Source organism: Dipodomys ordii, unplaced genomic scaffold, assembly GCF_000151885.1.
Source record: "Dipodomys ordii isolate 6190 unplaced genomic scaffold, Dord_2.0 Scaffold167, whole genome shotgun sequence".
Lineage (NCBI taxonomy): Eukaryota > Metazoa > Chordata > Mammalia > Rodentia > Heteromyidae > Dipodomys > Dipodomys ordii.
Genome location: NW_012267383.1, coordinates 2,710,382 through 2,737,994, shown reverse-complemented (window position 1 = coordinate 2,737,994; position 27,613 = coordinate 2,710,382). Strand labels below are relative to the sequence as shown.

General features: G+C 41.1%; 2 protein-coding genes across 4 annotated transcripts in view; one reads left to right on the top strand and one right to left on the bottom strand.

The window, feature by feature from the left end:
• The first annotated feature begins 470 nt into the window (after positions 1–470).
• Ppfibp1 (PTPRF interacting protein, binding protein 1 (liprin beta 1)) overlaps positions 471–27,613 on the top strand; it is a 61,966-nt gene continuing 34,823 nt past the window's right edge. For 2 of the 3 annotated variants that reach the window (XM_013033436.1, XM_013033435.1), the window contains exons 1-9: positions 471–684; positions 8,275–8,361; positions 11,149–11,262; positions 12,197–12,328; positions 15,596–15,688; positions 18,326–18,440; positions 21,413–21,474; positions 24,545–24,629; positions 26,941–27,098. In XM_013033436.1, coding sequence (XP_012888890.1) covers positions 541–684; positions 8,275–8,361; positions 11,149–11,262; positions 12,197–12,328; positions 15,596–15,688; positions 18,326–18,440; positions 21,413–21,474; positions 24,545–24,629; positions 26,941–27,098 — 990 coding nt within the window. In that variant the 5' untranslated portion in view covers positions 471–540. Of the gene's footprint in view, positions 685–8,274; positions 8,362–11,148; positions 11,263–12,196; positions 12,329–15,595; positions 15,689–18,325; positions 18,441–19,574; positions 19,608–21,412; positions 21,475–24,544; positions 24,630–26,940; positions 27,099–27,613 lie in introns of all 3 variants that reach the window. The other variant, XM_013033437.1, reaches the window with a different exon arrangement.
• Positions 2,668–4,272, bottom strand: LOC105998647 (G2/mitotic-specific cyclin-B1-like). The gene is given in 5 exon segments (XM_013033438.1): positions 2,668–2,907; positions 3,134–3,267; positions 3,270–3,412; positions 3,466–3,979; positions 4,011–4,272. Coding segments are annotated over 5 exon segments (1,293 nt in total).

Below are 27,613 nucleotides of genomic sequence, written 5' to 3'. Positions count from 1 at the left end.
TGGGGCCTGAACTCTGGGCCTGGGTGCTGTCCCTCAGCTCTTCAGCTCAAGGCTAGTGCTCTACCACTTGAGCCACAGCGCCACTTCCGGCTTTTTTTCTTTTTGCTTATGTAGTGCTGAGGAATCGAACCCAGGGCCTCAGGCATGCAAGGCAAGCGCTCTACCACTGAGCCACCTTCCCAGCCCTTGCTTAGCTTTTTTATGCAAGGCTGATGCTCTACAACTTGTGCCATACCTCCAATCCTGTTTTGGCTGATTAACTAGAGATAAGACTCTCTTGGACTCTCCTTTCCCGGCTAGCTTTGAACCATGATCCTCAGATCTCAGTTTTCTGAGTAGCTAGGATTACAGGTATGAGCCACCAGCACCCCTCTTCCCTGTTCCTGTTTTGATTATTCCTTGGTTGACCATTTTAGTCGTGGTGGTTTATCTCTCTTGCACTGATTTTTTTTTTTAATTTTGTTTGTTTTTAACCCAGGTTCTAAGGCCCTGGAATATTCCAATGGGCTTTTTGATTGCCAGTCTCCCACGTCTCCATTCATGGGAAGTTTGCGAGCCCTGCACCTAGTGGAGGATCTGCGAGGCCTGTTAGAGATGATGGAATCAGATGAGAAGGAAGGCTTGCGATGCCAGGTCCCAGATTCCACAGCAGAAGCCCTGGTTGAATGGCTGCAGAGTCAGATGGTAGATCTGCATGTTACTTTTCTAAACTATGAATCTTAAAAAAAAACTTTTACAACTACTACTACTATTATGGTGGTGGTGGTGGTGGTGTGTGCTAGTCTTAGGGCTTGAACTCCAGGCTTGGGTGCTGTCCTTGAGCATTTTGGTCAAAGCTAGCACTCTACCATTTGAGCCATAGCTGTACTTCTGGCTTTTTGGTGGTTCATTGGAGATAAGAGTCTCATGGACTTTCCTGCCTGAGTTGGGTTTGAACCAAGATCCTCAGGTCTGCCTCCTGAGTAGCTAGTCTCAGTAGTTCATGTCTGTAATACTAGTTACTCAGGAGGCTGAGATCTGAGTACTGATGTTGGAAGTCATTCCAGGCAAACAAGTACAAGAAACTCATATACAATAAGTCAGCAAAAAGCTCGAAGTACAGATACGATTTAAGTGTTAGAACACCAGCTTTGAGTAGAAAAGCTACAGAAGAGTGAGTGGCCGTGAGTTCAAATTCCAGTACAGGAAGAAAAAATAAAATGAAATTAAAAATAATATATAGTGATTTTAAAAAAAAGTGCTATCACTACTGGTTTGTTTAGTTTAGTTTTGTTTTCACATTGATAAGACCAACCATTTATTTAACTTGGGGTAACATAGCATGTACAGGTGAGAGTATAAATTAAAACAACAAACGAGATAGAGTAGTTGTTGCTAGTTACATTCACAAAGATTTAAGACAAATTACTTTTAGATTTAACAAAGATGCAGAGAAAAGCACTTGTGTACACTGCTGACAACACTGAGAAAGTCATGTGATTGAATGAATACAAACACTTTGGGAGATCTATCACATCAAGAAAACAACTGTACGGGCTGGGAAGGTGGCTCAGTGGTAGAGCACTTGCCTTGCATGCTTGAGGCCCTGGGTTCGAATCCTCAGCACCACATAAGCAAAAAGAAAAAAGCCGGAAGTGGCGCTGTGGCTCAAGTGGTAGAGTGCTAGCCTTGAGCTGAAGAGCTGAGGGACAGCGCCCAGGCCCAGAGTTCAGGCCCCACGACCGGACCCCCCCAAAAAAACAAACAAACAAAAAAACTGTATAAAGTTAACCAGCATTGTTTAGGCAATGAAAAATGTATTCTGAATGTCAACAGGGCAATAGTTATGTACATTACATACAGTATATCCATAGTATGTGATGTATAAATAAACACAGAAAGGCTTACACATTGGAAGGAATGTTGCTGTGTGCTGAATGGACCCATTGAAAACTCTCCAGGGCAACTCATATATATGGATGTTTAGAGAGGGTAGGGGAGCTAGATGCATCTAATCTGTCAATATCCTTTAAACAGATGAGGTTAAGAAAGGTTGGGCAAATTAACTTTTTTGTTTTGAACATCTTGTTTTATTTTCCTAACCAATAAACAAAAACAAATACATAAAATGAAAACTGGATTTTTAAAATGAGAAAGTAAAGAAAAAGATAAAGTTGATAGCTCAAGAAAGTGGTAAAAACAGAGCAGCAAGCACCTGAAGAAACAACACAAGGGAATTAGGGATGAGATGGTGTGAGCTTTGACTGAAAAACAGAAATAGGTAAGACGTTCTCTACAATGACTTAGCTCACATGCAGTTATGTCCTATGAGACTATCCGTCTTATGTATCTTTACCATATCAAAAGGAAAATCTAGGTACATTAAAACAGTCAAGTATATAAACATGTAAGTGACAATTATATACATCAGTTGGAGTCCCTGGTAAACTGAAAGCAGCTTAAAAACAAAAAAGATTTTTTTAAAAACCCAAAAAAACTTTTTAATATGACTTACAGGTTACCCCAGAATAGGAAGTAATGACATTTAGATGAATTAAGCTATTAAAAGCAAAAATGGCCGCATCCTTCATTAAAAACCAAGTAAATGTAGTATAGTATGTATAAGTGGCACATGGTGCCAATTTTATTTGCAGCTATTATTATAGTACTCCATCTCAAATGTACAAGTTACACCTTTGTCACAGCATTGGCTAAGTCTTGAACTAGTGCAGAATTCAGCTGTGGTAGAATGCTGATGTTAGCATGCCTAGATGTAGCTTACTTGTTCTTGATAGTCATGTGCTTTGTAAGCCCCCGATTCACCATGACTACATTCTTAGCCAGGTGCTGCATAACAGGAAGAAGAGATTCCTCAGTATAAGACAGGTAATGCTGTAGAGTTGGTGTCCATTCACCATTATCAAGAATTTTCAGGGCTGGGAAGGTGGTTCAGTGGTAGAGCGCTTGCCTTGCATACCTGAGGCCCTTGGAGTTTCGATTCCTCAGTACTACATAAGCAAAAAGAAAAAAGCCGGAAGTGGCGCTATGGCTCAAGTGGTAGAACGCTAGCCTTGAGCTGAAGAGCTGAGGGACAGCGCCCAGGCCCAGAGTTCAGGCCTCACGACTGGACCCAAAAAAAAAAAAAAAAAAGAATTTTCAGTGCTAAGCAAAAAGCTCCTGCTGCAATTTGAGAAGGAGGAATGTGCACCATTTCATAATCCATCATAGTCAGTTCCATCAGGTATTTGGCCAATGTATGCTGCTCAACATCAACCTCTCCAAATTTGATGCTCTGCGAAGGAAGTGCAGGGGTAGAGGGCGGCCCAGACTAAAATTCAAAGCTCTTAGAATCTTCATTTCCATCTGTCTGGTTTGGTGCTTAGTGTAAGTATTGTTAGTTACAAAAGCAAAGTCACCAATTTCTGGAGGATACATTTCTTCATATTTGCTTGCAATAAACACGAGTCACCAATTTCTGGAGGATACATTTCTTCATATTTGCTTGCAATAAACACGGCAGTGACACCAACCAGCTGCAGCATTTTCTTGGGCACACAATTATTCTGCATGAACCTATCAATAACAGAAACAGTCATGTACATAGTCTCTTGTAGCAACTGGAATTTCATTTGAACTTGCACTAGCCAGTCAATTAGGATGGCTCTCATGTTTGCAGTGACTTCCCGACCTAGCAGGTATTTTGGTCAGACAGACTGTTCTTCCTCAAGTTGTCTCAGATAAGCATAAATATCTTTCACATATTCACTACAAAGATTTGGATCAGCTCCATCTTCTGCATCCACATCATTCACTGCAAGTATTACATCAGAGAAAGCCTGACACAAATATTCTTTGGCAGGGGCACATCCAGATGTTTCCATTGGGCTTGGAGAGGGAGTATCAACCAAAATAGGTTCAGGTGAAAGTTTTTCTTCCTTTACAGGCTCAGGTTCAGGTTCAGGTTCAGGTTCAGGCTCTGGCTCTGGCTCTGGCTCTGGCTCTGGCTCAGACTCCTGCTCTATCTCGCCCACACTCACAGGGGCCTTTACCAGGTTTTGGTAGCTTTTTAGCAACTTTTCCAGTAGCTGAAGCTTTTACTTCCTTCTTCAGAGGCACTCTGGCCTGTAGCTGTTCACTGTTTTTATTACCAATATCTCCAAGAGCAGTTCTTGGTCTCAGCCCGGGTTTAGAAGCTGCTGCAGTCGGCACAAGCACACACTTTGCGCCTGCCATGGTGACCTTGACCTTATTTTCAGCATTAATTTTCGTGTTCCTGGTGAACCGGAGCATCATGGTTCCTCTTCACCAGGGAGCTGCTCTGCGGGCAGAAGTAGAACCCAGAGCCTCACAGACCAACAGCCATTCCTTACCAGCACCGGTTTGTTTGTTTTTTATGCTGGTATTAGGGCTTGAACTTGGCCAGTGCACTCTCTTTGCTTTTTTACTCAGGGCTGGTGCTCTACCACTTGAGCCAGAGCTCTACTTCTGGCTTTTTGCTGGTTAGTTGGAGTTAAGAGTTATGAACTTTCCTGCTCATGCTGGCTTTGAACCAGCATGAGATCAGCCTTCTGAGTAGTTTAGGGTATAGACCTGAGCCATCAGCATCTGGCTATTACTTTTTTTTTTTCTAATTTTTATGGCTGTCAGATTCCGTCTAGAAACATGGACTGATTTGTGCTGATTTTGCACACAGATGCTTTAGCACAAGTAATAGAAAGTTTCCTAAGGAAAATTCACTGACAGTTCTCGATTGGAAGTAGAGTGCAAAGACTCAAAAAAATCAGTGGGGGTTTGTACTGGTTTTCTACATGAAGTGCCAGCTTAGTGGTACATATCATCAGGACCAGTCTTTCAGTTAGGTTGTAGGATTGGGCTCTTTTATATTTTATCAATTATTTAATTAATATTTTGGTCAGTTGTGGGGCTTGAACTCAGGGCCTGAGCTCTGTTTCTGAGCTCTTTTGTTCAAGGCTAACACTCTGCCACTTTGAATTACAGTGCCACTTCTGGTTTTCTGGTAGTTAATTGGAAATAAGAGTCTCGTGGAGACATTTTCTGCCCAGGCTGGCTTTGAACCTCCATCCTCATATCTCAGCCTCTTAAGTAGATAGGATTATGGGTGGTAGCCACCAGTGCCTGGCTGTTTTATTTTATTTATTTTATTTTTATTTTTTTGCCAGTCATGGGGCCTGAACTCTGGGTCTGGGCGCTGTCCCTCAGCTCTTCAGCTCAAGGCTAGTGCTCTACCACTGGAGCCACAGCTCCACTTCCAGCTTTTTCTGTTTATGTGGTGCTGAGGAATCGAACCCAGGGCCTCATGCTTGCAAGGCATGCACTCTACCGCTGAGCCACCTTCCCAGCCCCCTGGCTGTTTTATATCTAATTTAATAATTTTGTGTGTGTGTCCACACACGTGTGCGCATGCGCTAGCACTGGGGCTGAACTTAGAGCCTTGTCACTGTCCTTTAGTATTTTCGCCCCATGCTGGCGCTCTACCACCTGAAGTGCAACTCCAGTTCCAGTGGTTGGGTCTTTTTTTTTGTCAGTTGTGAGGCTGGAACTCTTGGCCTGGGTGCTGTCCCTGAGCTCTTCAGCTCTCCACAAGCTTTCTACCACCTGGGCCACAGTGCTACTTCCTGTTTTCTGGTGATTAATTGGAGATAAGAATCTCACAGACTTTCTTGCCTGGGCTGGTTTTGAAATGTGATCTTCAGATCTCAGCCTCCTGAGTAGTTTAGGATTACAGGCGTGAGCTACCAGTGCCTGGCTGAGTGGTTGGGCTTTAAATGGTGATTTTCACCAAGTGATGCTGTTTCTATTCATTCAGCTCAAAAATGGATGCTGTTTGCCAGGTACTAATTCATTCACACCTATAATCTACTCAGTAGGCTGAAATCTAAAATCTGAGGAGGTTTTAATCATGGATTAGCTGGGTAGACAGATATTAACTCTTACCTCTTATTAAGTAGCAAAAATGTGAAGGTTTGGCCCAAGTGGTAGAGTGCCAGCCTTGGATAGAAAAGATAAATGAGGACACAAGGCCTTGAGTTCAAGCTCTAGTACCAGCACAAAAATAAATAGATAAGTAAATCTAAAAAGGAAGAACACCAAATCCTAGTGAACACTTTTATATTGTACATGGATGAATTGCCCACATAAGATGATGATTCTGGGAGAGAGAATCAGCTAGTAACAAATCAATCAGGCTGTGTCTAGACTGTAACCAGGACTCAAGCTCTGGAAGTGTAGAACTGGATTTCTGATCTCTTAATGCCTAGAAGTGTTCCGTTAGAAATTTTTCTAAAGACCTTTGTGATTGTGGACCATGGTTTTCTGGCAGGCAGCCTCATGAAAAGCTCGTGCTAATTAAGATAGGCCAATATATGCCAAGTGCTTGGCAGGAGGCCAGGCAGGAAGTCAGTCCTGAAGAGTAGATCTTCTATAGAGAATATTTAAATAATCCCTGTGTATTGTGGGAAAGGGTTGGTACATTTACAAGGGAGTTGGGTTTGTAAATCACCCACACTTTATTTCCCTTCTTTTTTTGTGCATGTGAAATCGAATTTTTAGACCCCAGACCCCAAAGTCCAGAAGTCCAACCACTCACCCTATAGTTTTGCAAAATAAAAATACTTGGTAAAGGGCAGAGACAGGTCATGGCAGCAGCACTTCAGTCCATCTTCAGCCATCTGCAGGAGACAGACACTGGCATCAGGTTAAATAGGGACAAACGGAGGCAGGTAGTGAGAAAGGTATCAGGGTTCAGACATTCCCAGGTCACTGGTGCGGCTCAGTCTTTGTCCTTGGAGGAATTCTGGAGAATTGTCACATATGACTGGAGCAGATCAGGAACAAGGTAGTCTCCAGTTTTCTCCAAAAAGATAAAAAGAAGGCATTGCCTGTTTGAGGGGCACTTTGCCTTTGAAACATGATGCTTCCCAGTGATTTTTTTTTCTTTCTTGGAACCCAAGGAGGTTGCCCAGGGATTGTAGCAGACAATATCTCAGATCAAAGGAAAAACTGAGGACCTCAAGCTTCTTGGTTTTCTTCTTCCTTCTTGGCTGGCATCTACCACTTGGGCCACACCTCCACTTATGGCTTTATGGCTGGGATTTGTTTGCTCAGGCTGGCTCTGAACCTTTATCTTCATATATCAACCACCTGAGGAGCCAAGATTATAAGCGTGAGCCACCAGTGCCCAGGTATAGTTATAATTGTGGAAAAATCATCTTGAAAGCAAACACTTCTGAGAAAATTAAATTCAGAAGCAGAAAACTCAGAAGTAAAACAATCTAGAAAAAGAAAACCCAGAATAGTCTGTCCTAAACACACAGAGTTTGGGCTCAGAAAGAGCAGAATACTTCCCAGTTTGCTCTGTACTTGCCTCTAACACACATTCTGAAATCTAGTCAGCTGACATCTTGTCTGGTCCTGGGTCTAGGTGCATTTTTTGGGTATGATGATTTGGGATTTTCTTTCTTTCTTTCTTTTTCTGAACAGAGATAATGATGAGATTCTGGGGCTAAATAGAGGGCTTTAAAATATATTGCTCTCTGGCTTGGAGTTCTTACTTCATCTTGAGAATTGAAATAGAAACTTAGAAAGGGAAGTAAGTGAGCAGCTTGTAAGACCACCTTAAGTTAGAGGCACTATGGTAATGTGAGGACATAGCAGATTGGAAAGATTGTTCAAGTGGCACTCAAGGATGGCCATGGTCCCAGTATCAGCACCAAAAAAAAGTAAGTTGGTAAAATTATATCTAAGTATCTTATATACCTGTCTTACCTGTTTTAAGATAAATATGAATTCTCCTGCTTTTCATTATTAGTGACAGTCTTAATTAATTTATTTCAGCCTCCTTGGGTTAAAAATATATAAATTGATGTTAGGTACAGGTGGCTCCAGTCTGTAATCCTACTTACTCAAGTAGCTGAGATCTGAGGATCGTAGTTTGAAGCCAGCCTGGGGAGGAAAGTCCCTAAGAGTTTGTTTTTTGTTGGTTGTGGGGCTTGAACTCTGGGTCTGGGCACTGTCCCTCAGCTCTGCAGCTCAAGGCTAGCACTCTACCACTTGAGCCACAGTGCCACTTCCTCCCTGAGAGTTTTATCTCCAATTAACAACTAAAAAGTAGAGCTGTGGCTCAAGTGGTAGAGCACTAGCCTTGGGTAAAAAAGCTCAGGGAGAGGGCCCACAACCTGAGTCCTGAGTTCAAGCCCCAGTATTGGCAAATTGTATTGATTCACTTTTTCTTGTCAATCTTAGAGACCTTACCTGTATGATTTCATTTTCTTTTAGACAAATGGACATCTATCTAGGAATGGTGATGTGTATCAAGAAAGACTAGCTCGCTTAGAAAATGACAAAGAATCCCTTGTTCTTCAGGCAAGTAATTTATAAATGACAAATTTGTAATCCCTCCCTCCCTCCTTGCCTCTCTCCCTCCTTCCTTCTCTTCCGTCCTATACTGGGATTTGAACTCAGCCTTTCACTGTCTACGCGGGCACTCTACCACTTGAGCTATACCCTATCTTTTTCTTTCTTTTTTTTTTATTTTATTTTATTTGTGAAGATACTGTACAGAGGGGTTACAATTACATGGGCAGGATAATGCGTACATTTCTTACCAAGCATTGCAGCCTCCTCCTTTTGTTTACCCTTCCCATCCCTTCCCAGCCTCCCCCCCCCCCCCCAATCCCAATCTGTCTCCTTCCCCCCCCTCCCCCCCCCGCACCAACGTTGTAAAGCTCGTTTTGGACATGACAACTTGTACTTCTCATTGTTGCAACAGGTCCACCTGTATCTTTAAACAACTGGTTTTTCCCCATCTCCTCCTCAAGTTATACTGACATCAAATATAGTGAAAGCAGTACCCTATCTTTTTCAATGTCACTCATTCTTCATGGCATACAGTTGGCCTTCCTAAAATAGGTTTAAAAAAAATATTTGGTAAAGGTGCATCTGTGTGTATATCTTTTTTCTTATCTCAAAGTAGTATAACAGCTCTTTTCATAACAATTACATCCCAGCAGGTAATGTCCAGATAGTGCAAGGACATAGGAAGAGATGCAGAAGTTCTGTACAAATGTGTACCATTTTATATGATGAATTAAACATGCGATTTTGGTACTATGAGGGATCCTGGTACCTAGTACCACACATACTCCAAGGGACAGCTGTAAAGTCAGATGCTTACAACAGCCAGACTTCTGATCAAAAGAGTGAGTGGGTACCCAACAAGGAGTGGTGAGGACTGTGGTGAAGAAGGGTGAGCACACCCTGTCCAGAAGGGTCAGCTCCCCAAGGGCTGTCATCCCACAATCTGCTAATCACATCTGTCACCTGAGCTGACTGAGTATATTTTAATATGTACCAGAAATCAAGATTATATAGTAATATCAGTAGTATAAAAATCTCAATAATATATATTTCTGAGTCTGAATATGTATTTGAAGAGTGTGTGTGTGTGTGTGTTAGTACTTGGGCTTGAACTCAGGGCATTGTACTCTTGTTTGACCTTTTTCCTTTTTACTCCTGGCACTCAACCAGTTGAGCCATATCTCCACATCTGGCTTTTTTGATGATCACTTGGAGATAGGAGTTTCTCAAGTTGCCTCAAGCCTCAGATCTCAGCCTCTTGAGTAGCTAGGATTACAAGCATGAGGATGGCACCTGGCCAGGGCAGATATTTTCAGTGTTTTGATTGCTTTGTTTTGCTGGGGATTCTCTCCCTCTCCCTCACCCACTCCCTCTCTATAAATACACACACGCATGCGCACCCGCACATGCACGCGCACCCACACACGCACATGCACACACATATATATGAGTAGCTAGGATTGCAGGCTTGAGCCACTGACACCCAGCTTCTCTCTTTCTTTTTTTGGTACTAGGCATGGGGCTTGAACTCAGGACCTGGGCACTATCCCTGAGGTTTTTGGTCAAGGCTCCCACTCTACCACTTGAGCCTGATCTTTTCTTGCTTTTTCCTGGGTAAATGGAAATAAGATGGATTTGTCTATTCAGACTGGCTTTGAACCATGATCCTCAGATCTCAGCCTCTTGAATAGTTAGGATTACAGGTATAAGTGTGGTGGTGGTTGTTTTTGAGACATAATCTTGCTATAGGGCAAGAGTTTGATCCTAAGTGCTGGAATTACAGGTATGTGCCACCTGACTATTATTTTCTATTCTTTGTTTCTGTTTTGATGCTGGGAACTGAGCCAGGGCCTTGCAAGTGTTCAGTCAGTGTTCTACCCCTGCACTAACCTTATTTAGAACCTGTTTGTGATCAATATGATACTGGAAGACCTTATGGAAGTGGAATATTTTGGTATCTTTTCTTAATTCTTCCCTTTCCCATTATTCTTCTTAAGAAAGTATCTGGGAGGGTGTAGGAGTATGCTAAAGGGGATGAAATTGAATTGATTAAAATACAGTTTAAAAATATGTGATGATATAACAATGAAATTCCCGGTTTAACTGATACAAAACTTTTTTTTAAGTACCTGATTTGATACTTAAAAAACATACCAACTTCAAATATTAATTTCATTTACTCTATGAGTCCCTAATACTATGTCCTACATCCCCAAATACACAATTTATGTACATATTCCCTGTCATAAATGATTGATCAGTAAAACTTTCTTCCTTATAAAGCAATATAGAAGCTGGTGGCTTACGCCTGTAATCTTGGCTACTCAAGAGGATCTGAGGATCATGGTTCAAAGCTAGCATGTGCAGGAAAATTGGTGAGATTCTTATACCTAGTTAAACAACCAAAATCCGGAGTTAGAGGTATGGCTTAAGTGGTAGAGGACTAGCCTTGAGTGAAAAAGCCAAACAAAAACATGGGTTCAAGCCCCAGTACTGGCACAAAGAACAGAGCAATATAGAAAGCTGGGATGTATCCCAATGAAACACTTGAATAGCGCAAATGATTCCCAGTACGGCAGAATCATAAGAAAGGAAAATAAACATAAATAAGTAAATAAAAAGCAACACATAAATTGAGAGCAAAGGACCACTAGTGTGGTCTTATCAACCCTTACTTTTCCTCTCCTGCTCTGAGTGCTGAGATGGTAAGTGTTTGTTCCATTTAAGAAAGCAAAGTCTGCAAGAGGACTCAACTCTTTTCGTACTTATTGTGTTGTCTTTCTTGGGATGCAGGTCAGTGTGCTGACAGACCAGGTGGAGGCCCAGGGAGAGAAGATTCGAGACCTGGAGTTTTGTCTTGAAGAACACCGAGAGAAGTTGAATGCCACTGAAGAAATGCTGCAGCAGGTACAGATAGGAGCCAGCAGGGGTCCAGAGCATGCAGTCAGCATAGGGTCAGATCAAGTCAGCATGGGGGTCAGCATGGCATTAGCATGGATCAGCATGGGCCCAGGAGGGATAAACATTGGGTCAAGACAAGGTCAACCCAGAAGTAAAATAGACCCACAAGGGGCTCAGCCTGGAGTAAGCATGAGACTAGTACAGGGTCAGCATGGGTCAGCATGGGCTAGGACAGTGTCAGTATGGGGGTCAGCACATGGTCAGCATAGGTCAGTGCAGGGTCAACACAGAGTCATGCGGAAGACATGCGGCTCAGCCTGGGGTCAGCACAGGGCCAGCATGTACCAGCATGGGGCAGTACTAGATGTAGACCCAGGTCAGCATGGGATCAGCACAGCTGTTTCCTGCTAACCTGTTTTACTTGAAGTACTATATTACCACCTTGTCTTTACTTTGATACAACCCATTTCTAAATTCACTTAAACTGGAGCATTTTAAGCTACTTCATGTCTGTATTGCAGGGTCTCAAAATATAAAGACCCTTAATTCAGGCCCTTAATTCAAATCTTAGTATTGGGAAGTGCTTCTGTAATCAAAATAAAATAAAATATGCATAGATTATAGGTTGGCTTTCTTTATACATTAAAATGGCGCTCCTAATGCAACTATGAGAATTTACGTTATGATCCAAGATTAATACCATATGTGACTGTTGTTCTTAGGAAACACACACACGCGCACATGCACACACACACACACACATTGTGCTCTTCGATGAGACGGCTTAAACTAAATCACCTATGAATGTATACTTATGGAGGAATTACTCTTTGCCAAGTCCTCTACTTGCTTGCTTCGTCTTTATTGTCACGAATTAAAAATTCCATGTGGCCATTTAGAATAAAGTCATTTTTTGAATGCATCTCTAATTTTCTAATAGGAGCTTCTTAGTCGGACATCCTTAGAGACTCAGAAGTTGGATCTTATGGCTGAAATATCTAACTTGAAGTTAAAACTGGCAGCAGTGGAGAAGGACAGACTGGATTATGAAGACAGGTTCAGAGACACAGAAGTGAGTGACACTCGTCTGTCTGTGTTCTGTCTCTTTCACACACGTGTACTTGGGGGACAACTGAAGTTCCTTTGCAGTGTAAAGGGAAGGTAATTAATTCTGTGTGCTTTCATCCTGCCTGCTTCTGTGTGTGTGTGTGTGTGTACACGTGTATGTGTGTACATGTATGTATGGACCTATGTACTGGGGCTTGAACTTAGCCTGAGTGCTATCGCTTAGCTTTTTTGCTTAAGGCTCTGGAGCTTTACCACTTGAGCCACACTTCTACTTTTGGCTTTTTATTGTTAATTGGAAATAAGAGTCCCATGGATTTGCTTGCTTGGGTGGCTTTGAACTGTAATCTTATCTCAGGCTCCTGAGTACACTTAGGACTGCAGGTGTGAGCCATCATTGTGTGTCTCTCATCTTGCTTAGATTTCTTTTTTTTTTTTCCTCAGTTGTAAGGCTTGAACTTTGGGCCTGGGCATTGTCCCTCAGCTCTTCAGCTCAAGGCTAGCACTCTACCACTTGAGCCGCAGTGCCACTTCTGATTTTCTGAGTGGTTTATTGGAGATAAGAGTCTCACGGACTTTTCCTGCCCAGCCTGGCTTTTGAACCATGATCCTCAGATCTTAGCCTCCTGAGTAGCTAGGATTAAGGTGTGAGCCACCAGCACCCAGCTTGCTTAGATTTTGAGAATAAACTTTAGTTAGGGCTGAGGAGTGGCTTGGTGATAGAGCACAGTGTGCTTCCGATGCACAAAGTATCGGGTTCCAACGTGTACCACCTCCTAAAAAATAAAAACAAAATAGACCGATTTCATTGAATTATTGTCACTAAATGCTGCTGGAGATTTTGCTTTTGAAATTATTACTTTTTGGCAGTACTACTGCTTGAACTTAGGATCTCATGTTTGCTAAGGCACTTAACCTCTTGAACTGTGCCTCCAGCTGGAATTTCATTTGGACTTTTGAAATATTAACCCTTTTGTTAGCCTGTAGAAATACTGTTCACGTTTGGATATTTGTAGACTATCAACCTACACGGGATTTCATAATTTTGTAGGCCTCTTCTACTTTGATGCATAGACTTGGTGTGTGTGTGTGTGTGTGTGTGTGTGTGTGTGTGTGTGTCACTGGCTTTCATAATTTTATAGGCCTCTTCTACTTTGATGCATAGACTTCGAGGGTGTGTGTGTGTGTGTGTGTGTGTGTGTGTGTGTGTGTGTGTGTGCTGGTACTCGAGCTTGAATTCAGGGCCTTGCACTCCAACTTGACTTTTCTGCTTAAGGCTGGCACCTTACCACTTGAACTATACCCCTGCTTTGTAATTTTTGCTGTTTAATTGGAATCAAGAGTTTCTTAGATTTCTTTGCCCAGGCTGGCTTTGTACCTCAGTCCTCAGATTTTAGCCTTCTGTGTTGCTAGGATTGCAGGTGTGAGCTACTTATGCTGGCACTGAGGATTTTTTTCAAGGTATGAGATTTGTGTTGACATGTAATTATAAATCACAGAGCCTTTTAGAGGTCATTTAATCTTGCCTTCTACACTCAGTCTGGTCCATGCACAAATCATTCCAGTTAAGTAAAGCTCACTATCTCAAGGTAGATTCTGCAAACTTAAGTGTCTGTGCTCCACAGACTTCACACTTTTCTTCCAAGTTTATGTTAATCCAGGTTTTCTAGTTCATGGGATGGAGAGCTCATCCACTTTAAATCTATTCATTAAAAATGAAATGTAGCTGGGCACCAGTGGCTCACACCTGTAATCCTAGCTATTCAGGAAGCTGAAATCTGAGGATCGGGGTTCAAAGCCAGCCCAGGCAGGAAAGTCCATGAGACTTTTATCTCCAATAAACCACTCACAAAACCAGAAGTGGCACTATGACTCAAGTGGTAGAGCGCAAGCCTTGAGCTGAAGAGCTGAGGGACAGCTCCCAGGCCCAGAGTTCAAGTACTATGACCAAACAAAAAAGAAAAGAAAAGAAAGAAATGTAGCTGGGTGCTGGCTGTCTCATTAATTTGGTCTTAGAATTTTATAGTATCTGGATATTTTTTTGAGAGAGAGAGAGTGTGTATGTGTGTGATGTGTGTGGTGTGTGTGTGTGTGTGTGTGTGTGTGTGTGTGTGTGTGTGGTGTGTGTGTGTGTTGGGGAACTCAGGGCCCAGGCACTGTTCCTGAGCTTTTTCTCTCAAGGCTGGTGCTTACCACTTGAGCCACAGTGCCACTTCCAGCTTTTTGGTAGTTACTTGGAGGTAATAAGTCTCAGTGACTTTCCTGTGCATGCTGGCTATGAACTGCAGTTCTTAGATCTCAGCCTCCTGAATAGCTAAGATTATAACCATGAAATACCAATGCCCAGTTCTTGGACATTAATTTATAAAATTGGGAAGAAATATAGGCATTTCCAAAAACCAGTGGGTTAAAATTTAAAACCTTTGAAAGATTCAAAACTTGACTGTCCAATAATTGCCAGTGGAAGATAGATGTCTTGATATTGCCCTCTTGTGGTAAGAGCATAGATGTTAGAAACTAAATTTCTGTGAGAACTCTTTGGGGTTCTCTGAAAGCGTAAGGTTCTAGTTTCCTTTGTTCTGTTTCTTCCTTTTTTTTTTTTCTTTTTCTCTTTTCTATGCTGGGGATCATATCCAGGGCTTTGCACATCTTAGACAAGTCACCTGCCACTGAGTTGTACTCCCAGCCAAGGAATTCTTATTGAAATAGCCTTTCTTTCTCTTTTCTGCTTTCTTTTTTCTTTTCCTCTTGATTTCTTTTTTTCTTTGATGCCAGTACTGGGTCTTGAATTCAGGCCCTCACTCTCTTGCCTGCCTTTTTTGGTCAAGGATAATACTCTACCACTTGAGCCATATTTTCACTTCTGGCCTTTTGGTGGTTAATTAGGAAATAAAGAGGCTTATGGATTTTTTTTGCATAGGCTGGCTTTGACTGTGGTCCTCAGATTTTAGGCTCTTGAGTAAGATTACAGTCTAATCTTGAGTAAGATTAGGAGCCACCACACCTGACAGTCCCCAAATTTTAGGACTGAGCTTCTTAAATCCACAAGGCTTATTTTTTTTAAGCCATTCCTTTGGGACCTAGGCCTGGAGAATTTAAAGCCATGTTTTAAATGGAAAAGCACTTTAATTATTTCAGCAATACACTGCATACATTTCAGTGGTGAGGTCTGACTCACACAGCTTTAAGTTCAAGCAGTTCTGATCTAAGATTTCTTTTGGTACAGGTAACTGTTACCCTTTCCTGATAAGTTTCTCTGTTTCCTTTTGGACAGGAGCTCATGCAAGAGATCAGTGATTTGAGGCTGAAAGTCAGTGAAATGGATACTGAACGACTTCAATATGAGAAAAAGCTTAAGTCAACCAAAGTAAGTTACTCACCAGTAATTTAAAAAAAATTTTAAATAAATGTCTCTACTACTCATCTCTGGAGAATATTATCAGAAAAATATGTTCTAGTTAGTATAAGATAAAGATACTTTGTATGTCCGTGATGCTTTGAAACCTTCTAGAATTTAAATGCTACTGTTCTAAATGAAATGCAAAGCTTAACTAATCTGCCAGGATACAACCTACCGTTTCTGAGTTATCTAACCTCCTTGGAAACAGATGCTATATTTTCTTGGTGACTTGGCTTGTCTTTTTTTTCTATCTAGTTTTTCTTTTCCCTTCTGTCTCTCTCCCAGTCTTTAATGGCCAAACTTTCTAGCATGAAAATCAAGGTGGGTCAGCTGCAGTATGAAAAGCTGCGGATGGAACAAAAGTTGGAGTCATTAAAGGTGTAGTAGATTTTGGTGATGGCCCCAGGGCCTGTTTTCTGGCTTGTATTGTTTTGTTGTAGTACTGTAGTCTTCTCCTGGCATGTGAATTCATTGTGTGTGTGTGAGTGTATGTGTGAGCGTGTGTCACCTGTTCATTAAAAATACATCCCACACTGAGTAAAGACAGTGAGACCCCATATTTGTTTCAGAAATGTCTACAATAATTAGTAAAATTACCAAACAGGTAAAATAAAAGTATTAGCTTATTGGGCTGGGAAGGTGGCTCAGTGGTAGAGCGCTTGCCTTGCATGCCTGAGGCCCTGGGTTCGATTCCTCAGCACCACATAAGCAAAAAAGAAAAAAGCCGGAAGTGGCGCTGTGGCTAGAGCGCTAGCCTTGAGCTGAAGAGCTGAGGGACAGCGCCAAGGCCCAGAGTTCAGACCCCACGACCGGACCCAAAAAAAAAAAAAAAAAAAAAGTATTAGCTTATAAATGAGGTTTAACCCTCAAACTCTCTGAGCCCCAAGCATTATGAAATAATTGTAAGCACTTGGCATGAAAGCATTGCATTTCTCAGATAAGCATAGAAAGTCTGTGCTTTGTACCTTTGGGATTTTTGTTGTTGTTGTTGTTGTTATTGTTGCTGTTTTTGTACCAGTAATGGGACTTGAGTTCAGGACCTTGTGCTTTCAATTGGCATTTTCACTCAAAGCAAGTGCTCTACCACTTGAGCCATAGCTCCATTTCCGTTTTTTGGTAGTATACTAGAGATAAGAGTCTCTCAGATTTATCTTCATGGGCTAGTGTTGAGATTCTCAGAATCTCAGCCTCCTGAGTAGCTAGGATTACAGGTGTGCACATCATTGCCTGGCTTCCTTTGGGATTTCTTGAAGGTAAATGTGTATAGGAGTCAGCTATACCATGGCAGTAACAAAGTACTGCTTGATAGAAGAGGGCAACACTTCCCACAGTGCTTTTAAGTAAATACATCTAACTGTATAAAGCTAAGGGACAACATCCAGTCCCTGAGTTCAAGTCCCAGTATTGGCACCAATAAAAAATAAATAAAAATTTAGAAATATAAAGATTTAGAAGTTAATCTTCCATTTAATTATGGTATATTTCTTTTAAGAGTGAAAGTCAGGTAACAAATACAGTAGCATTGAATAGCTGCATTTTTTAGGGTTCAATACAGCCAACAAATTACAAAGTTGCTAAAGCTAATTCTTTCCTGGAGTGCTTTTTTGTTTGTTTTTTGTTTTTGCCAGTTCTAGGGCTTGAATTCAGGCCTGGGCACTGTCCCTGAACCTCTTTGTGTTTAAGCCTAGTGCTCTACCACTTGAGTCACAGCAGCACTTCAGGATTTTCCTGTGTAGTTTATTGGAGATAAGAGTCTCATGGACTTTCCTGCCCAGGCTGGCTTTGAACCATGATCCTCAGGTCTCAGCCTCCTGCATAGCTAGGATTACAGGTGTGAGCCACTGGTGCCCAGCTAATTCTTTCCTATAGTAAAACTGAAATTTAAAATACTAAAAGATAGCTCAATGGATTCAAAAGCTTGTGTATTTGTATAGATTAAATAAAGGAGACTTAAATATTTGCTACCTTTTTTTGTTTTTAAATATTTGCTACCTTTCTTTTTTTGTTTTTTTGGTAATGCTTCTAGGACTTGAACTTAGGGCCTAGGTGCTGTTGTTTGGCTTTTTTGCTCAAGGCTAGTGCTCTACCACTTGAACTATAACTCTACTTCTGGCTTTTTGCTGCTTAATTGGAGATAAGAGTTTATTGAGGGGCTAGGAAGGTAGCTCAGTGGTAGAGTACTTGCCTTGCATGCATGAGGCTCTGGGTTCTTTCTATTCCTCAGCACCACATGAGCAAGGAAAAAAAAAAAGTTTCTTGGACTTTCTTTCCTGGGGCAGCTTTGAATATAATCCTCAGATGTCAGCATCTTGGTAGCTAAGATTACAAGCATGGCCACCAGCACCTGGCCAAAGATTTTTTTTAATTCACTCACAAATGTAAAACAATTATGCCATAATTACTGTCTGTTAGACTTATGTTAACAGTCTGGTTTCCTGCTTATCACTGCCAACTGTCTACTTTCTGATATTTGTAGCTAAATTCATGCAGATTTCTTTTGTTTCATTTCCATAATCTTAATTATTGTCTTAGGTTCTACTATGGCCTCTAAATATCCCCTCTGATACCTAATCTACTGTTTTTAAATGAATGTATAATTTGTAGGAAGAACTGGCATCTTTAAAAGAACAACTGGAAGAAAAAGAATCTGAAGTACAAAGACTACAAGAAAAATTGATGTGCCAGCTCAAAGGAGAAGGAATTGAAATTATTGACAGAGGTAACAATGTCTATTTCCCAGAAATTACCTTACTTTATTAAAATTACCCAAATCTAGAAGAGAAGCGTAATCTTATCATCTGAGCAGGGTTTCCTAAGCCTAGGGCTCCGGGAAGCAGTCCAAGACTCTTCTGTGGAGCCAGCACTGGTGGCTCACACTGTAATCCTAGCTACTCTAGAGGCTGAGATCTGAGAATCTCAGTTCAAAGCCTGGGCAGGAAAGCCTGTGAGACTATTAACTCCAATAAACTGAAAAAAAGAAAGGAAAAGAAAAAAAAAGCTGGAGTGGAGCTGGTAGAGCACTGCCTTGAGCAAAGAGGCTCAGAACTCTCCTATGGGAGAATCTGCCAGCTCCCCTTCAGTAGGTGGAGAAAGGGAACCCTGTATTTTCTTGGGTGTTTATTTTAGATTATAATATGTAAATTATCATGACAGCAATATACTTGTTCAAGTTGGAATATAAGAGAATGTCAGAATAATGAGCTGAAATGCAGCTTAGGTACAGAGCTTTTGCTTAGTGCGTGGGAGGTCCTGGGTTTTATACATACACCCACAGGTGCACACAGTTAGAAAAAGTTACCATGCTGTAAGACCAAACTTGAGACAGGGTAAAAGATTTAGAAACTTATTCTGCCCTTTTAAGAGAAAAGAGGGCCAGGTGTGAATGACTAATGCCTATAAGCTATTTAGGAGGCTGAGATATGAGGATCACAGGTTCAAGACCAGCTAGGGCAAACAAATCCATGAGACTCTTATTTCCAACTAACCAGCAAAAAATCTGCAAGTGGAGCTTTGACTCAAGTGGTAGAGTGCCAACCTTGATCAAAAAAGCTAAGGGGCAACGTCCAGTCCCTGATTCTAAGACCCAGTGTTGGCACTAAATAAATAAATAAATAAAATTTTAGAAGTACAAAGAGTTGGAAGTGGTAACTCGAATTAATCTTCTGACTAGTTATAGTGTATTTGCATGATGTATTGTACTACCAGTCCCAACATCACAAAATAATGCTTTCGTACTATATTCAGGAAATTAGAGACCTTTCACTTTAGGTACCTGGAAATTAAGAGTACAGTAAAAATAGTCATTGTTGTTGTATCGATGCTAATTTGCAATGCAATGGGTTTTCCTGTACAGATGAAAATTTTAAACAGAAGTTCAAAGAAAAAAGTAAGGTTTTTGGTGTATTTTCATCTGCCTTTACATTCACCAAAAGTACTACTTTGTTCTTTGCATGTGTTGAAAAACATTTCTCTCACCAAACATATATAAAGTTGCTTCATCTGTAAGCCTTTCGTTTTTTTTCTTGAGTACCAAATAGAGGGGATTATGTTTTTGAAGCCAGCTCAGGCAGGAACGTCCATGAGACTTATCTCCAATTGACCACCAAAAGGCCAGAAGAGTGCTATGGCTCAAGTGGTAGAATGCCAGCCTTGAGTGAAAAAGCTGTAAGCAATACCACCCAGGCCCTTAGTTTAAGCCTCAATACTTGCATGAAAAAAAAATTTTATGTACTATATTTGAAAGGTCATTTTGAGTTTTTAACATTTTGAGGTCACTGTTCATCTGTATTGGAAGTTCCATTGACTATGTCCAGATTGTGTCCAGATTGATTATGTAGCTTGGATTACTTAATGACACACAAATTAAAAATCCTTCATGGACTCTTTCTCTAGAGATTAAATTATTAAGGCAGTTTTCTGTGTGTGAGATTGAGAAAAGTGTAAATGTTATGTCAGTGTTAAATGATGTACTACTATTTTTAAAAATTACCTTTAGTAGTACTTTTTTTTTGATATGCTAGTAACTTTTGCTGAATATTATTTCATTTGTCTTCTTAGATTATACAAGGGGTTTGAATTCAGGACTTGGTACTTGCTAAGCAAGTGATGTACCACCTGAGTCATGTCTTCAGCCCTTTTTACTTTGGTTATTTTTTAATAGGATCTCATTTTGCTGCTCCCCCAACTCCCATCACATCCTGGGCCTTGATCCTCCTATTTTATGCTTGCTTTTATAGCTGGATGACAGGCACTACCTTACCAGGCTTTTGCTTGAGATGTTTTATTTTTTTCCTCCAAGTTTTTACCTGGACTAACCTTGAATATTCTCATTTTTTAATTGAAGTTTCATTTTGAGATGAACTTTTCATCCTTTCAAAGGTTTTAGGTTTTTATTATTCCAGTAATATGGTTTTATATTTGGATAGTGAATTTTTAAGGAAAATTCTGTTTGGTACACTTAGGCCATTCTGTCTTGCTGTCTCTTTTACATAGTGTTAAAAATGAAGCTTATAGATGAAGCAAAGTATTTGGTATCCTTCTGTCTAAGCCTGGCCATCCTCTGAGCATGATTACTCATGTAAATACCACACATGTCAGGTTATTACTGTTTTTGTCCATCTTGGAGACTATACTCAGTATCATTTGCTCTGCTTTGTAAACCACTCATGGCTTTCACTCCCTGTGTGTAGCTTCCTCTTTGAAAACTCCATGCTCTCTCTGATTGCCATAGCTCACATTCATCCTCAGTGTTCTCATGAATATCTCATTGTTGCCTGCAGAGGGGGTGGTTGGATATCACAGACTTCATTTGTTTCTTCCTCTTCAGGATAAGACAGAAAATATGCATCTTTCTGATTTTTCCTCACAGTATTAAATGTGCCCTTTTTCAAAAAATGAATAAAATGCCAGGTGCTGGTGGCTCACAGCTGTAATCCTAGCTACTCAGGAGGCTGAGATCTGAGGATCACCAACACAGGCAGAAAAATACAAGAGACTCTATCTCCAGTTAACCAGCACAAAGCTGGAAGAGAGCCAACCTTGAGCAAAAAAGCCAAAGAAGAATGTAAGGTCCTAAGTGCAAGCCCCAGAAGTGGCACACTTAATTAACTAATTATATCGTTAATATCTTTATCTTCAAAACATGCTTGTTAACTGAAGTGACTTCTGATTGGATTTTGGGTTATTTTTCAGATGTTGAAGTACAAAAACTGAAAAAGGCCATGGAGTCTCTGATGGCAGCAAATGAAGAAAAGGTATGGGGGGGTGCAGCTTCACTGCTAATCCAGGTGCCCTGCTTGGAAAGAACATACTAGCAGCCACTGACACTAGGGGGTGCCATTTCCCCAGCAAGCATGCAGTCTCTCGAATGGCCCTTAAGATTGTGGCTCTCTGTAGAAATGCTTATGGACCACACCAGTTTCCAAGAGGCATTTAATAAAAATGTTTATTTATTTACCTATTCACTTATATTTATTTGTTGGTACTAGAGCTTGAACTCAGGGCCTGTGCCCTCTCCTTAGTTTTTTGTTGTTTAATTGGAGATGAATCTCATGAGCTTTTCTGCCCACACTGGCTTGAATTGTGACCCTCAGATCTCACCTTCTTGAATAGTTAGGTTTATAGGCTTGAGTCACTGGTGCCCTGCTCACATTTAGTGTTTTGTCCTGCTGAGAGCAGAGTGCCATTGTCCCCACTAGGACTGTGCTGCTTTGTTGCGCCCTGCAGGACTGGGAAGGTGGCTCAGTGGTAGAGTGCTTGCCTTGCATGCATAAGGCCCTGGGTTTGATTCCTCAGCACCACATAAACTATGGTGCAATGGCTCAAGTGGTAGAGTGCTAGCCTTGAGCTGAAGAGGTGAGGGACAGTGCCCAGGCCCAGAGTTCAGGCCCCATGCAGACAAAAAACAAACAAAAACACTGCAGGTGGCCTCTGCCAGGCTCAACTCCTGTCTTAAGGACTGCTCTCCCTTAACAAATACAACTGGCAACATTTTCCCAGGACAAAAGTTATTTCAAGGAATTAAAATAACAATAAAATGCCAAAGAAATAGCTTTATCTTATTCATCATAACTTTCTCTAAGTCTTGCCTAGTCTCTTTTTTTTAATCTCTTTTTTTGCCTTCCATTTTTTCCTTTCTTTTTCTTTTCTTTCTTTCTTTCTTTTTTTTTTTTTTGATGCTGGTATTGAGCCTTGAACTTAGAACCTCTTGCGCTCACTCAGCTGATACTTGGGCCATGCCTCCAGTTATGCTTTTGATTTTCTATATTTGCTCTTTATGCATGCAAATAAACTCATGACATATTCACCCACCCAATATGTTGATTATTTTTGCTAGTCTTTTCTACTGTTGAGTTAAAATAAATCAAATTATCAAGATGCCCACCACAGCTTTTAAACTAAAAAGCTCAGAAATTAATTTTGTCATAATTTATCTTTCTCAAAAAGCAACAGCAGCCAGGCACCTATGACTCATGCCTATAATCTCAGCTACTCAAGAGGGTGAGATCTGAGGATCCAAGTTTGAAGTCAAATAGGGCAGACAGATCTCAGAGATTTCTCTCTAGTTAACCACCAAAAAGTCGGAAGTTGAGCTGTGGCTTAAGTGCTAGGGTGCCAGCCTTGAGCAGAAAAAGTTAAGCAGAGTATAAGGCCCTGAGTTCAAGCCCCAATACTGGCACTCCAAACCTCCCCCTTCCTCCCTTCAACAAGCAAAACCTTTAATGCTAATGAATATTTAGTACATGCTAGACTGCCTTAAGGGCACCAAAAGTAGTATCAACTCCTGCAGAATTCTGGAAGGCCTCAAAGAGAACATATTTGAACAAATTCTGCACAGGAACAAGAAGAGTTGTTCATCAGGAAAATCAAGGCTTCCAGGCACTGGGTTTTTGATGAGGCAACCCATCTCCAAATTGACCCAGCTCCCAGCTGACAGTAATGAGCATGTGATGGGAGGAGGGCCTCTGTGAGGCTGAGCAGAGCTCTGGAGGCAGTAAACAGCACTGCATGTGCAAGGCTCAGGATTTGGGGGCCGTGCTTGACCACCTAAATTGCTTTTTTTTCTTTATTTGGCTGGTCCTGGGCCTCTAACTCAGGGCCTGGGCACTGTCCCTGAGCCTTCGTTGCTCAAGGCTAGCACTCTACCACTAAGAGCCACAGCACCCCTTCTGAAGTCTCACAGACTTTCTTTTCCAGGCTGACTTTGAACTGGGATCCTCATATCTCAGCCTCCAGAGTAGCTAGGATTGTAGGGGTGGGCCACTAGTGCCCAGCTCACCTTGTACTTCTGAGGTTAGCTAGATGTTCTTGGGACAAATAGAGCGATTTTCATCTCTGATGACTGACAGCCTGGTCTTGGTTGGTGTTAGTTGGGATGACTCATCTCCTCTTCACTAGATCTCTTTTTCTCCAGTGCACTGGCTAAGGCTTCTTCCTCTAAGTCCTCAAGAGTTGCCTCAGGCATCGCCAGGGGGCAGGTTTCTGTGTGTTTATGGTATCTCATTGGCCAAAGCAAGTCACATGGTCAGGTCCTGCCGCAGAAAAGCTATGGAGACCACTTCTTACTGTGTCACAGTGGAGGGCTTGGAAAAGAATAAGGTTAAGGACAAAATTTGAACCTCTAAATTTTTAGAATTCGGGATGGTAAATAATGGGAGTTACAGAAGTAGAATAAAAAGGGCTGTAAATTTGGAACATGCATAAAATCCTGGATTCCATCCTCAGGACTCTTCCCTCAACAACAACAAAAAAAGTGTTTCACTGTCTGATCAGGGGGCTGAACAGTTAAAACAGAAAGAGTGAACAGAAAAGCAAAGGGAGAATGAAAAGTGTGATCAGTGTAGTTTTTTTATGGAGGTTAAATCAGAAAAAGAATGAAAAATATTCCTTCTAGATGGATTATAAATTGCTTGTCACCAACCAAAGCAACTTTGGTAGTGTTTTGAGGAGGAAAAAGCCAGGTAGTTATTTAGTGATAGTTAATAAAGATGGAAGAAACAGGCTTTTCATGATTTGATATACAAATTACAGAAGAGAGTGATTAAATCTGACGTTTTTCTTGCCTTTTTCTTTTGCTTTATATCTTATTGCTTTGTCTTGTTTGTTTTTGTTTTTTAAAGATGGCAGCTGAAGGATAGACTCTCTAAATTCAGAGGTACCTTTTTCCTATCTCTGACGTACATAGGAAAAATATTAGAGCTGTTATCATTTTACTAAAGTGTAGAAGTATTCTTTAAATAATGTAAATAATTGATACCTTCTTACTCTTCTATCATGCTGCCTATACAGTTTAATATTAAAAGTGCTGATTTGTTTCAATCACAGGATAGAAAAATAGAAGATCTCAGACAGTGCCTAAACAAGTACAAGAAAATGCAAGACACAGTAGCACTGGTCCAAGGCCAAAAAGGTAGGGTATAGTGCTAAAGATTTTTTCCTTTACTTAATTTTCAGTGGCTATGAATTAATACATTTGGCTTCAGTTTTGTGTGTGTGTGTGTGTGTGTGTGTGTGTGTGTGTGTGTGTGTGTGTGTGTGTGTGTGAGTAGTGATGCATAAATTCAAGTCCTTACACCCTTGCTTGGCTTTCTTGCTCAAGGCTGATGCTCTACCACTTGAGCCAACCTCTACTTTTGGCATTTTGCTACTTAATCAGAGATAAGAGTTTCACAACTCTTCTGTCCAGGCTTGTTTCCAACTGCCATCCTCAGTTTTCAGTCTCCTGAGTAGCTGTGATTACAGGTATGAGCTACCAGGAAAAAGAAAAAAAGGTCTCAAATTCAGTCAGTATTTTGTCTCATTTTTGCCAGTGCTGGCTTTGGACCCTGATTCTTTTACATATGCTTTTTTTATAACTTTTTTTTTCTTTCTTTCTTTTTTTGGGGAGGGAGGTCCGGTCATGGGACCTGAACTCTGGGCCTGGGCACTGTCCCTCAGCTCTTCAGCTCAAGACTAGCGCTCTACCACTTGAGTCACAGCGCCACTTCCGGTTTTTTCTTTTTTGCTTATGTGGTGCTGAGGAATCGAACCCAGGGCCTCAGGCATGCAAGGCAAGCGCTCCACCACTGAGCCAACTTCCCAGCCCTTTTTTTTAACTTCTTAAATGAGTGAAGCTCTGTATTTTTTCAAAACCATTACAGGAAGGTCTTTGTAGGAAGTTTACTTAATGTCCTTCCAGTATTCATACCAAATAATAACTTTGTGTATTAATACCACTGCTGAGTTCTCAGTGTGGTCTGAACCCTGGGCCTTGTCTGCTAATACTTGAAGATGATTTTTTTTACATTTCATGTTGCTCTTTCTTGAGTGATAACAGGAAAAGTTGACTGATTTTGTGTGTGGGGGTGGGGAAGAGGCTAGTACTGGGGCTTAAACTCAGGGCCTGGATGCTGTCTCTTAGCTTTTTTGTTCAAGGCCAACACTCTACCATTTGAGCCACTTTCCAGCTTTTTGCAGTTAGTTGGAGATAAGAATCTCATGGACATTTCTGCTCTGGCTGACTTTGAACCACCATCCTCAGATCTCAGCCTCCCAAGAAGCTAGGATTGCAGGTGAATCGGTATTGCCTAGTAGAAATACTCCTGTTTGGGGCTAGAGGTTTATAGCTCAGTGGTGAATTACTGTGTTTAGAATGCATGAGGTCCTGAGTTTTAACACTAGCACCATTAAAAAAACATGCCAGACATAGGCTTCTCATCCTAACTATTCAGGAAGCTGAGACCTGAGGATAACAGTTTGAAGCCAGCCCCAGGCAGGAAAAGTTTGTGAGACTCTTCATTTAACCACAAAATGCCGGAAGTGGAGCTGTGCTGAAGTGGTAGAGTACTAGCCTTGAGCAAAAGGGGATAGAGTCTGAGTCCTGAGTTAAACCTTGGCACACACACACACACACACACACACGTAAAACAGAAATAATTGTCCACAATTGTTATCTCCTTTCAAAAATGAAAATACAGTCATAATGTATATCCTTTGAAACTAGCAAAATTGAGGGGAGTGATGGCATTGGGAGGGATAGAGGAGAAAAATGGAAAGTGTAACATTGGTGAAAATGCATTGTACTCATAAATTAGCATGTTGAGTTGAAATCCCTTTGTACAGCCACTGAAAAAATAACAAAAATAGCTGGGCACTGGTGGCTCACGCCTGTAATCCTAGCTACTTAGGAGGCCGAGATCTGAAGATCACAGTTCAAAGCCAGCCTGGGCAGGAAAGTCAATGAGAGTCTTATCTCCAATGAACCACTAGAAAACTAGAAGTGGCGCTATAGCTTACGTGATAGAGTGCTTGCCTTGAGCTGAAGAGCACAGGGACAATGCCCAGGCCCAGAGTTCAAGCCCCACAACCAACCAGAAACAAAAACAAAAAAACAAAAATATAATTAAAAAATGAAATATAAACTGAGCACTAGTGGCTCATGCCTGTAATCCTAGCTACTCAGGAGGCTGAAATCTGAGGATTTCAGTTCAGAGCCAGCCTGTGCAGGAACATCTGTGAGATTCTTATCTCCATTTAACCTCAAAAAAGCCAAAAGTGGAGCTGTAGCTGAACTGGAGAGCACTAGCTTTGAGCAAAAGAGCTCAGGGACAGCACCCAGATATTGAGTTCAATCCCCAGGACTAGCAAATAATAATAATAGTAATTTTTTAAAATACATATATATATATATATATATAAATGAAAAGCTGCAGGTACTTTCTTTCTGCTTTGTCTTGTTTTAGGTAAAGATGGTGAATATGAAGACTTGCTGCTCAATTCTAGCTCCATCTCCACCTTGATGAACACCCAGGGCTTTGGTGATCTGGAGAAGAGTCCTTCATCCACTCCAGGAACAGGATCTCCCATTCATGAGCCATTCAACACAAGCACTTCAGAAGAGGTACTTTTGAGATTTCATTCTTCACACTGAAGAGTCTGCATCATTACTGTGGGGAATGTGGACATTTTCCAGTGCTGTCACATTTTTTTCTTTTTTCCCTCATTCTACTTCCAGCTTTTTTGGTGGTTAATTGGTGATAAATGTTTCACAAACTTTCGTGCCCAGGTTGGCTTTAAACTGTGATCTTCAGATCTCAGCCTCCTAAGCTAGAATTACAGACATGAGCCACCAGCACCTGGCAGTTCTGGCAACTTTTTGTATACTATGGATCTCTTCATTTTCTTTTTGTATTTGGATGTGTGAATTCTCCCCCCCCCACACACACCCCTCTTTTTAATAAATGCTTTAGACAATGACAGAATGGCTTTTAAATTTCAAGGGAAAACCACTAGCTAGTCATGGTAACATGCTTATACTCTCATGTAATCTGGAGGTTGACACAGGAACATCCTCAGAGCCTAGAAATATTAAATATGAGATTATAGGCTATTTTTTTAAAGTAGGGAATAGGTAAA